The 14,516-nt window shown below is 40.1% G+C and overlaps 1 protein-coding gene across 7 annotated transcripts in view; it reads left to right on the forward strand.

Annotated features, from left to right (window-relative positions):
* NUBPL (NUBP iron-sulfur cluster assembly factor, mitochondrial) overlaps positions 1-10,301 on the forward strand; it is an 86,981-nt gene extending 76,680 nt beyond the window's left edge. For all 7 annotated transcript variants that reach the window (XM_020788441.3, XM_020788442.3, XM_020788443.3 and 4 more), the window contains 2 exons: positions 959-1,041; positions 9,433-10,301. In XM_020788441.3, the coding sequence (XP_020644100.3) occupies positions 959-1,041; positions 9,433-9,495 (146 nt within the window). In that variant the 3' untranslated portion in view covers positions 9,496-10,301. The remainder of the gene's footprint in view (positions 1-958; positions 1,042-9,432) is intronic.
* The last annotated feature ends 4,215 nt before the right edge of the window (positions 10,302-14,516 follow it).

The following is a 14,516-nucleotide window of genomic DNA, read 5'->3' on the forward strand; positions in this document are numbered from 1 at the left end:
CAATTGGATAGTAAATAAAATCCTTATTCCTATCTCTCACTTGGTATTATAGATTTGAGCTTCTGTCAAATATTGTGTAGTGCTGTAATTGCTGAGCTCTAGTGAAATATATTATTCAGATTTTTTTTTAAATTCACCATCCTAACTCTTAATATGTACTAATATATATATTTATGTATACTTTTTCTTAATTTCTGTCCTAGCCCCTTGCTGATTAGAGAAGCACAATATGCAGTTGTTAACTGTAGAGAAGGAAAATTAATTGAATATGTAACTAGCACTTAATTAAATCAGTAGTTCTCTAACAACAATAACACTGCCTTTCATTTCAGCAATTAAATATTTAAGCATGTATTTGAATATTGATTAGAATGTTACAGTACTGGAAGTCAGTAGGGAATGCAGTTCTAAAGAAATATGTTGGCTGCACAAATAAGCTGTAAAACTGGAACATTCTACAGTGGACATCATTTTAATGTGCATGCAAACAGCTGCATGTATTCAGTGTGCTCTTGGTTTGACTTTTGACATAACAGAACCACCCAGTTTGGTGCTGTAGTGTGAATTCCTTCAAAGCTAGTTTTTTGTTCCAGAGTAGAGTGAACACTCTTGAGCTGAAAAGAAAACGAAATGCCCATTGGTGCATGCCTGTCTGGCGTGCTTTCTTTTGTAACCCTAAGTAGGTCATCTATGATTTTTTTTATTCCAACGATTAAGTGGTTTTAGCAAACAAGAAAGGAGACTGTCAGCTTTTGCTGATTTCAAAACAGTGCTCAATCTATTCAAAAAGGGACATGTGCGAAAATAGGAAATAACAACTTTGGAAGTTCTTGCGTTTCATTTGATTTTTCATTTCAAATGCCAGTTATTGCACTGAAATATGATTTTGCACAACTTTAATTAATGGGAATTAATGAGTGTGTATGTAACGCTGAGCCTTTGTGCCAATTTAATACAGGTGATGTTCCATTACATGTTCATATAAGAGAGACATCTGATGCTGGCAAACCTATTGTAGTTTCACAACCCCAGAGCAATGTGGTGAGTTTAATAGAATAACATAGTGGGGTTTTTTAAAAAAAATAATGGGACAAGGGTGGAGATTGCATTGCATTGCAAATTCATATATTTGTTCTAGCAGGATTTCATCATGTCTCAATTTTTACTTTGCTTGTGAACAGTCCTTGTGTTTTCTATCTTCTGCTGTTTCATGGCTACTTTTGAATTAAAAATGTTTCATATGAGTTCTGGGCATGCTAAGAAAGAAAAAGAAATTGAGGATGAGATGTCAGATGCTGAATTGTTTTCAGTTTACTTTTTTATTGCCAAGAGGGTGAAAGAGGGATCTTGTGCTCTTAATGACATAGAGGATACTGAATCTGCTGGTTATCTTAAGGAGGTAAAAGAATTTCTGCAATGAGGGGCAGCTTTTGCATCCAACTTTTGTCTTCTCATCTTAAAGCCCTGCAGAACTGGGAATAGGGTGCAGTACCTTGGAGCACTCCTGTGTCTTGGGGCTAAAGGCTGGAGTAGATTCATGGCCTTGCCATTATGAAGAATGATCGAGGGAGCTGGATGTGTTCAGTCTTGAGAAGAGACGTCTGGTTAGGGATCTGATAGGCATCTTTAAATCTTTGAAGGACAGTCATGTGGAAGATTTAGCGCACTGGTTCTTAACCTTGGGTTACTCAGGAGTTTTGGACTGCAACTCCCAGAAGCCTTCACCACCAACTGTGCTGGCTGTGGTTTCTGGGAGTTGCAGTTCAAAAACATCCGAGTAACAAAGGTTAAGAACCACTGATTTAGCGAACTTGTTTTTTTTAGTGCTAGAGGGTGTCAACTGAACCAACAAATGCAAATTACATGAATGGAGATTTGGGATAAATATTAGGGAGAACTTCCTGACTTTAACAGCTGTCTACTACTACTTTCCTCCATTGGAAAAACATTAGATGATTACTTGTCAGTGACTGGGATACTCAGTGTGATGTAATGGAAAGAGGGATAGACTAGGACTAAGGAGACCTGGGTTCAAATCCCAACTTTGCCATGGAAATGTTCTGGAGAGGTGGAATTAGTAAAACCACTCCTTAAATATCTCACTTACTTTGAAAGCCCTATTGTTGTTGTTAAGTCATGTCCGACTCTTCGTGATCCATGGACCAGAGCACGCCAGGCCCTCCTGTCTTCCACTGCCTCCCGGAGTTGGGTCAAATTCATGTTGGTAGCTTCAATGACACTGTCCAACCATCTCATCCTCTGCCGTCCCCTTCTCCTCTTGCCTTCACATTTTCCTAACATCAGAATCTTTTCCAGGGAGTCTTCTCTTCTCATGAGATGGCCAAAGTATTGGAGCCTCAGCTTCAGGATCTGTCCTTTCAGTGAGCACTCAGGGCTGATTTCCTTCAGAATGGATAGGTTTGTTCTCTTTGCAGTCCAGGGGATTCTCAAGGGTCTCCTCCAGCACCACAAATCAAAAGCATCAATTCTTCGGTGGTGTGATAAATGGGATGAGATCATAGAGGTTCTCGTCGAAGTGCCGTCCCCAAGTAAGACATCCCAAGAGGTACAAACCACTCCACCACCAACCCCTCCAAGAAAGATACATCAGGAGATAGACACCCAGGAGCTGGAAATGAATCTACGGGGTCTGACTGTGGCAACGCAAACGGAGTGCGAATTGGCGGGAAAAGAGGAGAAGGGGAGGTCTGTAGTGGAGGCAGGAATGGGGGTTATAAATAAGGACCATGACAACATACTGGGGGTTGAGAACTCATCTGGGTGGAAGACCCATGGACGGGGAGATGCAAAAAGGTAAAGGTGCCCTGGGAAGAGGCAGATAACTGCCATAGATGGGGACTACCCAGAAACCATCGTACTGGGGTGAATCCGAAGCACGAGAGTGGAGGAGACAACTGAGAGAGGAGAAAGAGACGGTGGCGAGGGAAGCCAAGGCACGTCGGGCATGGCGAGTGGAGAAGGCACAGAGGATGATGCACCTCTGGGACCATGGGGATGCTTTACGGGAGAGGGAGTCCCGATATGAAGAGAAGACAGAGACAATGAGACGCTACCGCTATTGAGGGAAGAAGGAACTGAGAACAGAGTTCCCAGTTATGACCCTTTTGTTTCAGGACCTTGGGAAGTTAAGTCCCTGAACCCTTTTGACTCTGATTTATGGTTGCCCTTGTGAGGCCCGTTGGTATCCCAAGAGAAGTTACAAAATGACCCGTTGAGGGATGTTATGCCATTGGCGAGAGAATTAAATACAAGTTTAAATGTTGGATTACAAGTGACTCCTGGTTTATTTGAGCAAAAGTGGGAGGCTAATAGCGAACCCTCACAGGCGGTCAGCCTTCTTTATGGTCCATCTCTTACTTCCATACATCGCTACTGGAAAAACCATAGCTTTGACTATGCGGACCTTTGTCAGCAAGCTGATATTTCTGCTTTTTAAGATGCTTGTCATTGCTTTCCTCCCAAGAAGCTGGAGTCTTTTACTTTCGTGGCTGCTGTCACCATCTGCAGTGATCAGGGAGCCCAAGAAAGTAAAATCTGTCACTGCCTCCATATCTTCCCCTTCTATTTGTCAGGAGGTGATGGGGCCATTGGCCATGATCTTAGTTTTTTAATGTTGAGTTTCAGACCATTTTTGGCGCTCTCCTCTTTCACCCTCATTAAGAGGTTCTTAAAGTCCTCCTCACTTTCTGCCATCAGAGTGGTATCATCTGCATATTGGAGGTTGTTGTTATTTCTTCCGGCAATCTTAATTCCGGCTTCAGATTCATCTGAAGCCCTATTAGGATCATTAATTTGGTTCATGGCATATATCATTAACTGCCAGTGATAGTGGAAGTGTAGATTTCCTGCTTTTGTTAGAGATCTTTGTGGTCCCTTCGAGCTCTACAATATTTGGTTGTATGAGTGAGCTCAATGAGATGAAAGAAATAGTTGTCATTGTCTCCATCAGCTCTGATTTTGGTCAGTTCCTTACTTTCCAGCTTTTATCTCTTTTCATTCCATAACTGCATCAGTCTATACTTTTTTTAAAAAGTGAATGAAAATCCTTATTCATTTTCATGCACATTTCTATTATATGCAATTTTTATTTTTATTTTTGGAGCATGCATCCATTTTTGTGTTTTTTCAGCTTCGAAACTGCATTGCAAAGTTTGGAAAAGTGTAAATATTTAGCTAAAACTGTTGCTTGAAAAGGAGGAATTCTGCCCCACTTGTCATATAAATAAGCTTTTATTCAGAGATGAGAACAGAACATATAAGATAGATAGCACATTAACATTAAATAACTACTTATTTTTTTCCTGTGTTAACATTAATGAAGTTGTTGGGGTAACACATCAATAACACAAAGGATTGCTAATGTTTTTGGGAGAAAATGGATGCCCTCACATGTGGAGGGGGAGGACAACAAAAATTACTCATTGTCCACAAAATAGCACACATTAATTTTTGTGTTACAAGGGGGGGGGACAATTGCATTGCCCTTTGACTCCCAAAACATTTGAGGGAGGGAATGGTGTCACTTTACATCCAAACTATAGGTGTGAAGAATTTTTTTCAAGGGTTTTTATAAAAGTATGAAGCTACCTGAAATGAAATCCAACTTGTTCATTACCTTCATATCCTTATACTTTGGAGAAATACTTCTAGGGGTTTGAATATCAATAATATGTTGATCCTGCTGTGAAGAATTTGCATGGCACTTTGCAGACAAAATCACTCAGATTCTCTCTGACTTGAGTACTATAGCAGAAGCAAAAAAAAAGGTGGCTTGCCTATATACTGCCCCATCTTGCTTAAAACACTATCTGGGCGGTTTATAATGTAATTAAACAGGCTACATATTGCCCGCCCACCCCCACAAGCTGGATACGCAGTTTACTGACCTTGGAAGGATGGAAGCATGAGTCAACCTTGAGCTGGCTCTCTGAGCCTATTGGGATTGAACTCAGGTTGTCATCAGTCTTGGCTGCAGTACTTGCACTTTAACTACTGCACCACAAGGCTCCAATACAGGCCCTGATTAGGTAATTGTGCTTTATTATTTATTTTATTTAAATGCTGCCTTTCTCCTAAGCTTTCTCCTTATGCAGCCCGAGGATGTGGATAGGATGATTGGTCAGGTGGGAGCTACCACACTTGTGTTGGATCCATGCCCCTGAGGGCTTACAAAAGCAACCAGGTTTGGATTAGCAGGTGAGGGGCTAGAGAACGACTCTTTTCACCAAGACAGAGTTCCAGCATACATACATGAGGCAGTAGCAAGACTAGAAAAGGCCAACTTGGATACTACTGTGCATAATAACTACTGTCCAATCTCCAATATTCCATTTTTGAGCAAGGTATTGGAGTCTTTATTGGCTTTGCAGCTCCAGGGGTTCCTGCATGACATGGATTATCTAAAATCCATTTCAGTCAGTCTTCAGACCTGGTTATGGGATAGAGATAGGCTTGGTCACTGGACCAGGGGAACTGTGTCCCCACTGCTTGTGCCAGACCTGTTGATGATTTTCAGTGCCATAGACCATGGTATTCTTCTGAGCTGTCTCTCTGGGATGGAACTTGGAATCCCTGATTTATAATAGATCCAGTCCTTCTGGAGGAGTGGGTGCTGAAAATGGTGATGTGAGAATCCTGTTCAACGAACATCTTGGCTTGTGGGGCCATTCAAGATTCAATTCTGTCCCCCATGTTATTTCACACACAAACACACACACATGCATGGAGACATTGTCCAGAGGTTGGAGCCACCAATACATTGAGGACACAACTCTGTCTCTCCATCCCATCTAATTCAAAGGAAGCTGTTTTGGTTCTAGACCAGTTCTTGGTGTCAGTAATGAACTGGATGAAGCTTAATCTAAATGAGACAGAGGTGCTTCGGGTCAGTCAAAAGGCAGATTGGAGAATAAGGACTCAGCTAATATTACATAGGGTTGCACTTTCCCTGAAAAATCAGATTTGCAACTTGGGTTTGTTTGGCCCCCACCCTGGGTGCCTAGGTTTCAGCAGTAGTTGTTTGCACAGTTGCAGCTGGTTCACCACTTTGGAATATCCATATAGCAGTAGAAAGACACCAGAGGAAAATAAAATAAAATGAGATACAAGAATTTTAAAATGTTATATTACAACTTTTCCCTCAAGGAATTGGTTGTGGGGTGATTGCATTGCAGCTTGCATTTCTATAAATTTTGGTTTGCTCGGAAATACACTTCTATTCATTTTTCGTGTAAGGGCATAGCAATATTTTCACATTGTTGCCAGTTTATATACCAGTTTCTGATGTACATTCCAGAGCTGAAAAAGCAGTCAGAATTGCGGAGCAAGTCAAAGTATCATCAATAACAAAAACAGTTAACAACCTAACACCAACAAAGAAGTATTGATGTTACAGAAATTTATAATTACATGAGTTAGGATATGAATTTGCCCAGCTTGCAATACTTGGATGCATTATGAATAAAATGCCATTTCCTTGAGTTTCTTTTATATGCTGTGGGATAAAAATCCATCTTTGGAGGAAATTGCACAGCTCTCTAAGCTGTGATTAGTGTCCAGGAACAATGGAAAAAGAAGAGAATGTTGATGGGCAGTTGCAAAATGAGAAGACAGTATGATAAGGTACAGCCAACTTTATGACCCAATTCAGAACTTGCAAAAAAAGTATTTCTTCTACTATTTTCCAAAGACAGTTGTAACTGCTGGCCCAATTTTTAACTAAATTGACCCCATCACTAAATAAAAGAGAGAAATCTATAGCATCTTCCTAGACAGGGCCTGTGTCAATCTGTAGCCATGATGGCAGTTGGAAGCTGAGGCTGTTGGAGATTTATCTCCCAGCTAAACAGACCAAATAACAAGTGTGCCAAAAAAATGCATTCTCTATCACTGGGCCAGAAAGGTGTCTGACAGCTCTTAAAGGGGACGGATGTATCATTCCAAATAGTAACACTTGTTGACAAGGAGTTTGTTTGTTTGTTTGTTTGTTTGACCCAAACTGTGCTATCAGTGATCCTTGTACCATATCAATATGCCTGTGTGGACAAGCCTTAACTCCTGTTTGACAATCCCTGTGAGTTTTAATATAAGAAGGAAATCTACTTATGCTTTTCCGTTCAGAACATCAAGAAACTAGAATTTCTCCTGGATTTATAGTAGTGTATGTCTGTTTATGGTGTGCTGAACCACCTAGTGAATGAATAGGTATCTGCTGGTAATGTTTATAGTAACTTGACAGGCATATCACACAGACGTGTTTTAGGCTAGTCTTTCTTCAAGATTAATCTTTTCAGCTTCCACAACTGACAGAATTGTTTTTCAGTCACTCTGCCTCCTTGTCCTCAGAACTGTACATCTGAAAGCTGTAAAGAAAGCTGTGTCAGAGCATTTATATTTTCTGTGTATTCTTTAAGCTTCTCCACGAATGGAAACTATAGCATATGAAGGAGTTAAAATTCAGGGGTAGGAGTTTTAAATCTGTAAAGCTTGAAAATATTCATCCTTAGGTTCTGAGGAAATGGAGGCCCCTCCACAATAGCCTGGTACATCTTTGTCATTCATACTTTGTATGTTGAAAGAATGCTTACCTTCTTTCTTTGTTTTTTCCTCTTTGAACTATAGAACAGGCCTTTAGCCTCCAAATGATTGGTCAGCAAATTGTTAACATTCAGCTGTCAAAGTTTTCTTTGGCTGGGGAAACAGCATTCCTTTCTTTGCAGAAAAATGAGCTATCACAATTCCCATTAGAAACTCCCTAGCAAAAGGGAGGGAAAGTGTCTGAATTGAGCAAATACCATTTTTAATATAAAACCAAATTTGAGTGATGAACAAGAACTGTGATTTTCTCCTTTCCATTTCCCACTTACAATCCTCTTGTTTCTCTTCAGTTCATCTTGGGTTGCTTAGTAATGATGGCACAAACAACTGAATCCATCTTTATGATCAGATAAATGGCCCATTAAAAAGACCATGAGTAGGAGAAAAAGTTCAATACAGTATGTGTACATGTTAAGTTTATATAAAAGCATCCAGGCTAGCTTTTGATCTTGTTTCCCTGCTGAGAAATGATATAATCCGGAAGAAAAATATACTTCAATGAAAATCAGCAGTCTTTTGCCTGAATTTCCCCAACAACTAATGATCTCACCATAGTAGTAATATACAATTAGTAGCCTTCAGGTCAAACTGAACCCTTTTCTCCATTTATTCCTTTCTCTGTTCTTTGTCCATTCCACCATATGAGAGTTGGCTAGAACTAGCGGGGCTATTTGGGGCACCAAAAGATTGGCAAAAGCCTGTGAAGTTACTGCCACTGGCAAGCAGCCTGCTTCTTTGTAAGCATGTAGCCTGGAAATGAGAGAAACAGGATAAGGTTGTATTAGCAAATGGTGACAGAGCTTTAACTAATTCAGTATTGCAATCCAGTGGGAGCTGAACAACTATATTTGCAAGGTCAAAGGGGCAGAATTGTTTTAATATACTGTTGTAACTTTTGAAAGTGAACTTTTTAAAAGGTGGATGAGACCCAGCTACTCATAACAAGTTTGCTAATTTTCATTCAAGAAAGAACAGTTGACAGTGTTTCTGAAGAACTTTGTTTGTAAATTATGGAAACTTTATCTTTAAAGTTGCAACCATTTAGCACAGTGTCAATCCCCCCATCCTGTCCTCTGGCAGGAATTTGCCATACCTAAATGAATGGATAAGAATAGGATTGTAGTTCCCCCAGGAATAGTTCATGTTACTTTACAATGGAATTTTAGTAATTGAGAATTACAGTTATAGTCTTTGTTGATAGCACTTCCTTTTAAATACAGAAAATGTCCTGTTAACTAAAAGTCCTACTATCAGAATTAGGTGGGTTGGAAAGAATGGGGGGCAAGTGTTCAGAAATTCCTCACACATCCTCATTAGCCACTGTAGATAATTATGTAATCCTATATGACTGGATTATTGCTGCAGCTAAGCAGCCATCAAGGTTCTTGCCATTTACGTGGCCCAAGATCTTAGGAGAATTTTGCTGGAGAATCACATAATCAGAAGACGGATCCAAATGAACAACCTGTTTGGCTTGATATGAGGTGGCATCATTACATTCCTATGCTTCACACCTTTTGGTTATGATATGTTTGGCTCAAATAAAAGAGACTATGTCTTCATAGCAGGAGGAACATCTGGCTGGCCCCTTTTGAAGACAAGGTGGAACAGAGCAGAACAGCTTAGGGCTCTTCCAGATAGCCCTTGTTCATCATGCAACCAGAACATTTCTTAAATATACCAATACCTAAAAGGTCTATTATAAAGGGAGTGAATCCTGGCTTGCTGGTTTGAACCTTGTCTTCTGTTTTGTAGTGTTTCATTCTGATATCAGTGCTTAACAAATATCTGGATTTTTTTTCACATATTTTTCAGGCTCAAGCCTACCTGAAGATTGCTGCTGAAATTGTGAAAAGACTCCCACTTTCTCCAACTTAAAGCCATTATTTTGAAAAGCTTGCTGTCTGCAGAGCAACACAGGATGTAATGGAATGTATTAAACAGGATGTATTAAATTACGGAACCAATCAGATGTTGTGTTTTATGAATAAAAACTTGATCATCAAAGGAATAATTTTTAGTTAAACATTTTAACATCTGTACTTAACTACTTCTATGTAAAACAGAGGAAGCTGGCATTTAATGAATCACATTATTGGTCTACTTAGCCCAGTGTCATTGACTCTGACAGTGGGGCTTCAGATAGGATTCTTTTTCCAGTTCTACCAGGAGATGCTGGCAATTGATTCTTAGACTTTCTGCATGCAAGACGTGTATGCTACCATTGAACTATAGTCCAGTAGACCAACTGTTACTCTGAAAACTGGCAGCAAATTTTCAGTATCTCCTACCAGAAATCTATTGAATTCAAGATTTTCTATGTGTCAGTCATCTTGTTAGAATGGGGAAGCTCTATTTGGATAGAGGTTCCCTATGGCCTTTACAGTTTTTATTTACATAGAAACTTCCAAAGAGGAACATGGATCAGCACTTTTTAGATTTTGCCTCCTGCAGACAAAATGACTGCTTTCATCTATGAGCAGAGAAAAACTGGTGATGGAATGGAAGACAGGGTGGGCTTCACTGATTTCTGCCTCCCATGCCAATTCTCTCTGTACTCCCCAAATTTTCTGTGGATGTGGTGGTTGACTTCCAGAATCACAGAGTTAGTGGTGTTGAGGCATGCAAAGAGAGAGGAGTTTTGTTGAAGATCACACCCAAATAAAATACTTTTTTAAAAAAAAGATCGCAGCCATTTTGTTTTCGGGAGTATTCTCGGTAAAATATCTCTCAAGGAATCCTCTTACCACCAGAGAAGCAGGATATAGCCCACCAAGTTATTTTATTATTTATTTATTGGACACTTTTCTCTCAATAAGGAGACTCACGGTGGCTCACAGCATTTAAAAGAACAGAATTTAAAACACAATTTGATACACATTAAAAACAAATTATAAAACTGTTTAAACACATTGGGAGAAAAAAAACTGCAGTTTAGACTATGATAGCTGCAGCACAGTGAAATTAAAAATAATGGGATAGGTGATTTCACTGTGAAGAAAATCACTCACTCAGTCTGGCTCCACCCGTTTCATTAACGAATATTGCCAAATTGCCAGACTTCTGAGCCATCAAGCAATTAGTGAAATATGATAAGAACTGTCTTTCCCTCTTTTTGCATTCTTTTCTTTGTCAGCTGATGCTTAGTCACTAGGCAATTTCGCATTGAAATTATCAAAACAAATTACTTCATTTCCATGTATCCTGTTGAGCCCGAATAAATCCAGAATTCAGCAACAAGCCCTTCATTAAAATTAAATCTATCTGAGATCTGATTGCTGAGGGAGGAACTAGGCGATAGAAATGAATTACTAATGATCGCATATATGAATATATTCACCCCAGGAAGTAATAGCCCTGATTACATAAACAAAAGATATAATTGCCACCTTTCCCCACTATCACATGCTGAGAAGTCTTTGTTGGCATTTTCTTCTGCTTTGAGTTTTGTATTGTTAATTTTGTACCAATGTTGCTGGTCAAAGAGCACAAACAATAATGAATCCAAAGCCTTGAGTCTACATGAACTATGTGGGCTTGTGTGTTAGTGAGAGCTCCGTTAGTGTTGGCTCACCCATTTCTGCCTCCTTTTACTTCACACCACTGTATGCCCCTCCAATGACATGGCACACTGACTCAGATACACAGTGTAAACAAGACTGCAGTTTATTGAACAAGATTGAATTGGTAACCGTGTGTTTGACTTCAAGTTAAGTCCTTGCCACATTGTTTTCCAACATATGCTAACCAAACAAAAGGAATCTCCCTGTGAATGTAAGCACCAGAGATGAACACTTCAGTAATGCCATAAATAGCATGAAGAGAGCTTTCTGCATTCAAGGAATCAACTTGACGGCAATTAATTATTATTTCTTCTTAATACTTCAAGTGTGTGCTTTATCTGTGCAACTAGAAGTGATATTGCAGCTGCTTATTAGTATGCTGTTTGCAAAACTGGAAGGAAATCTATGTATCCAATAATTGTTAAATGAGGGTTTTTTCCTCCTTCAAACAGGTCTAGTTAAAAGATGATTGTTCTATGGGTGACATGGGTGTTAAGCTGTCACGTGACTTTTCTGCTGAAGGATTTATTTAGATGCCTGCTTCTCTAGAAAAGGGCAGGCTGGAAGTTACCAGTTGCCACTTTTACTCACCTGTTGGGGAAAGATTTCTGGTTTATAAAAGTTTGCACCTTTTATCTATAGCTTTGGATGAGATTTAAGTGTACATGCCCATGCAAACACTGTGACTGTATTGTGAGCATCTACTAGTAAAGTGTCATATTGCATGGAGAATTTGGAAAGTAAGCAGCGATGAATATATTAGTTTTGCTCTGCTTTTCTGCTTTTTTCTTTGTGTTAGCAGTTTTACCTCACTGCTTGAAATTTAGTATGGCTGTTAGAAGACTGTTTCACACTTTCACCTGCATCAGTATTACTTAATTTCTGGCATTTTTAAAAACTTTGCTTTAAACTTTTAAAAAGTGTTCTGCCTAAAACAGGTGGGCAGTTCATAAGGTGCATGTGAGCTTTTGCTGAGAAAAAGCATTAACACCAGTGAAAAAGGAAACTTAAGAAAACATCTTAGGAGAGGGGAAAAGACATTAAGATCTTCCCTATCCCCTGTTTGGTCCTGCAGGCTGGGCTAGGTGCTTGTGCAAGCAATACAAGTGGGTCCGGATCCTGCCACTGCCAGTACCGCCGCCCCTCCCCTCCCCCATGCAGCCTCTCTGAGGTTCCAGAGACACCAGTGTGTCTCTCCACACGGAAAAAGGTTGTTCAGCCCTGATCTGAAAGGCCATCAGTATGATTTAGGCTTGAAAGCAGTTCTGTCAAAATGCTACTGGTACTCTTAGGGCAGTTTATTTTCCATGGCACCAGCAGGTGCACATTTGCAAAGTTCACATAAGAAACCTATCCAGTACCTAACTGTACAAGCAGTTTCATGATAGTACAACATGGACTTGATGATCTATAGGGTCCCTTCCAGCTCTGCAGTTCTAAAATTGTGTTTATGCCTCTATTCCTTGGATTGCTGCTTGCACTACCATTTCTACAAGAGTTTATTCCTGCAGAAGTGTGCCGGCATAGATTTTCACTCTGCCAGCACTGAATTTAGGCTTCAATTTTGATCTATAATAATAATATAATAGTAGAAATAAGAAATCCAGTTAAAAGAGGAGGATAACTGTGAACTTAAAAGTGGACACTTTTGGTCCAATAGATGGTTCAATAAAAGGAGTGACAGATCTGCCAAAACAGAATGGCCTTCAGTGCCTACCTCACAGCTGATGAAGGAGAAAGCAAGAAAACTTTCCCTCGGGAAGGTGGTGCAGAGTCATAGTATCACAAGTAAAAAAGCCTTCCCAGCTGCTTCATTTTATGTGCTTTACCTCTGGCTACAAGAGGTAAATGCCTTTGTGCTGTATTTTCATCTGACTGGAAAATTGTATCTGGCTTTGTGGGTACCCTGGACAACTAAAAATACAAGTGGGTTGTAGATCAACTCAACCTACTTGCTTGGAAAGGAAAAATGAAGAACTCTGGAAGAATTTCAAAAATGATGAAACTTAGACTGCCAATGTTGGACAGGCACATCACGAGAAGGCAAGATTCACTGGAAAAGGCAAAAATGCTAGGAAAAGTTGAAGGCAGCAGGAAAAGAGGAAGATCAAATATGAGATGGGTTTTACTTCATAAAGGAAGTCATAGCCTAGAGTGCCAATGATTTGAACAGGGCTGTTAAGGCTTAAATCCAACTTTTAGTCTGAGCTAGGATCTACCTATTGAATCAGTGGTATCTTAGTAAGTTTACATTTATATGAGTTCCCAAACTTCAGCTTCCATTAGCACTAGCTGGTACAGCCAATGTCCTGTGACTATCCAACCACATCATCTAGAAGGCCACCATGGCCCAACGTCTTTGGAAGCGCTGCCATCCTTCCTGTAGATATGTGGGATTCACCAGCATGAATACCAGCAATCATTACGTCAGACTGCACAGGGAAGCCATTGAAATCCACAAGCACCAGCACAGTTTCAACAAAAAAGAGGAAAGTGTGAAGCTCAACAAAAAGTGTGAAGCTCAAAAATACAGCATGCAACAGGTCAATGAACTCTACCCTGCCACAAGGACAGGGGATCACTACACACAAAAGACCAGCTAATGACACCCATCAACCACAAGAACAGATAATCTCTTCTCCTTAGCACAACAATACACCCACAACAATATACACTAATCACCCATATACAGAAAAAGACAAAAGCCTATCTCACAGCCATAAATACTGCAGTCCCAAGCCAACTACACCAGAGCACAGAGTGCTGTCCTCTGAAGATGCCGGCCACAGAGACCGGCGAAACGTTAGGAAGAACAACCTTCAGAACACGGCCAAAGAGCCCGAAAAACCCACAACAACCATTAGATCCTGGCCGTGAAAGCCTTCGCGAATAAATCCAATTCATTGTTTATAACAATAGATATTTAGTGACCAGAAATGGAGAACAATCATGTATTATCTGAAATACAGAGGGAAGAGGGTAAATAGCAGGGATGGTGGCAAGTCTCTGGGTCTCAGTCCCAAATCCAAGTCTTTGGTAGAAACTCCTGAGTCCCAAGTCTGAGTCCCCATGAAAAACAAGCTTTCCCCGTACCTGGAAAAAAGGGAAGGAGTAGGTGGACTTGAGACTTGACTCTGAGTCTCAAGACAAGTCTCAAGTTGAGTCACTAGTGCACCTTAAGTCCAACTTGACAGCGAGTCCTGCAGCTCAAGTCCTCATCCCTGATAAATAGTATCTTTTGTCTTTTTTTCCCCATCTTTGATCCTCTCCTGTTCAATGCCTTGCATTTCTGCACCTCAAGAAACTGCAAAATTCAGGCTGACTCTCTCCACACGT

The sequence above is a fragment of the Pogona vitticeps genome, chromosome 1 (assembly GCF_051106095.1).
Source record: "Pogona vitticeps strain Pit_001003342236 chromosome 1, PviZW2.1, whole genome shotgun sequence".
Classification (NCBI taxonomy): Eukaryota; Metazoa; Chordata; class Lepidosauria; order Squamata; family Agamidae; genus Pogona; species Pogona vitticeps.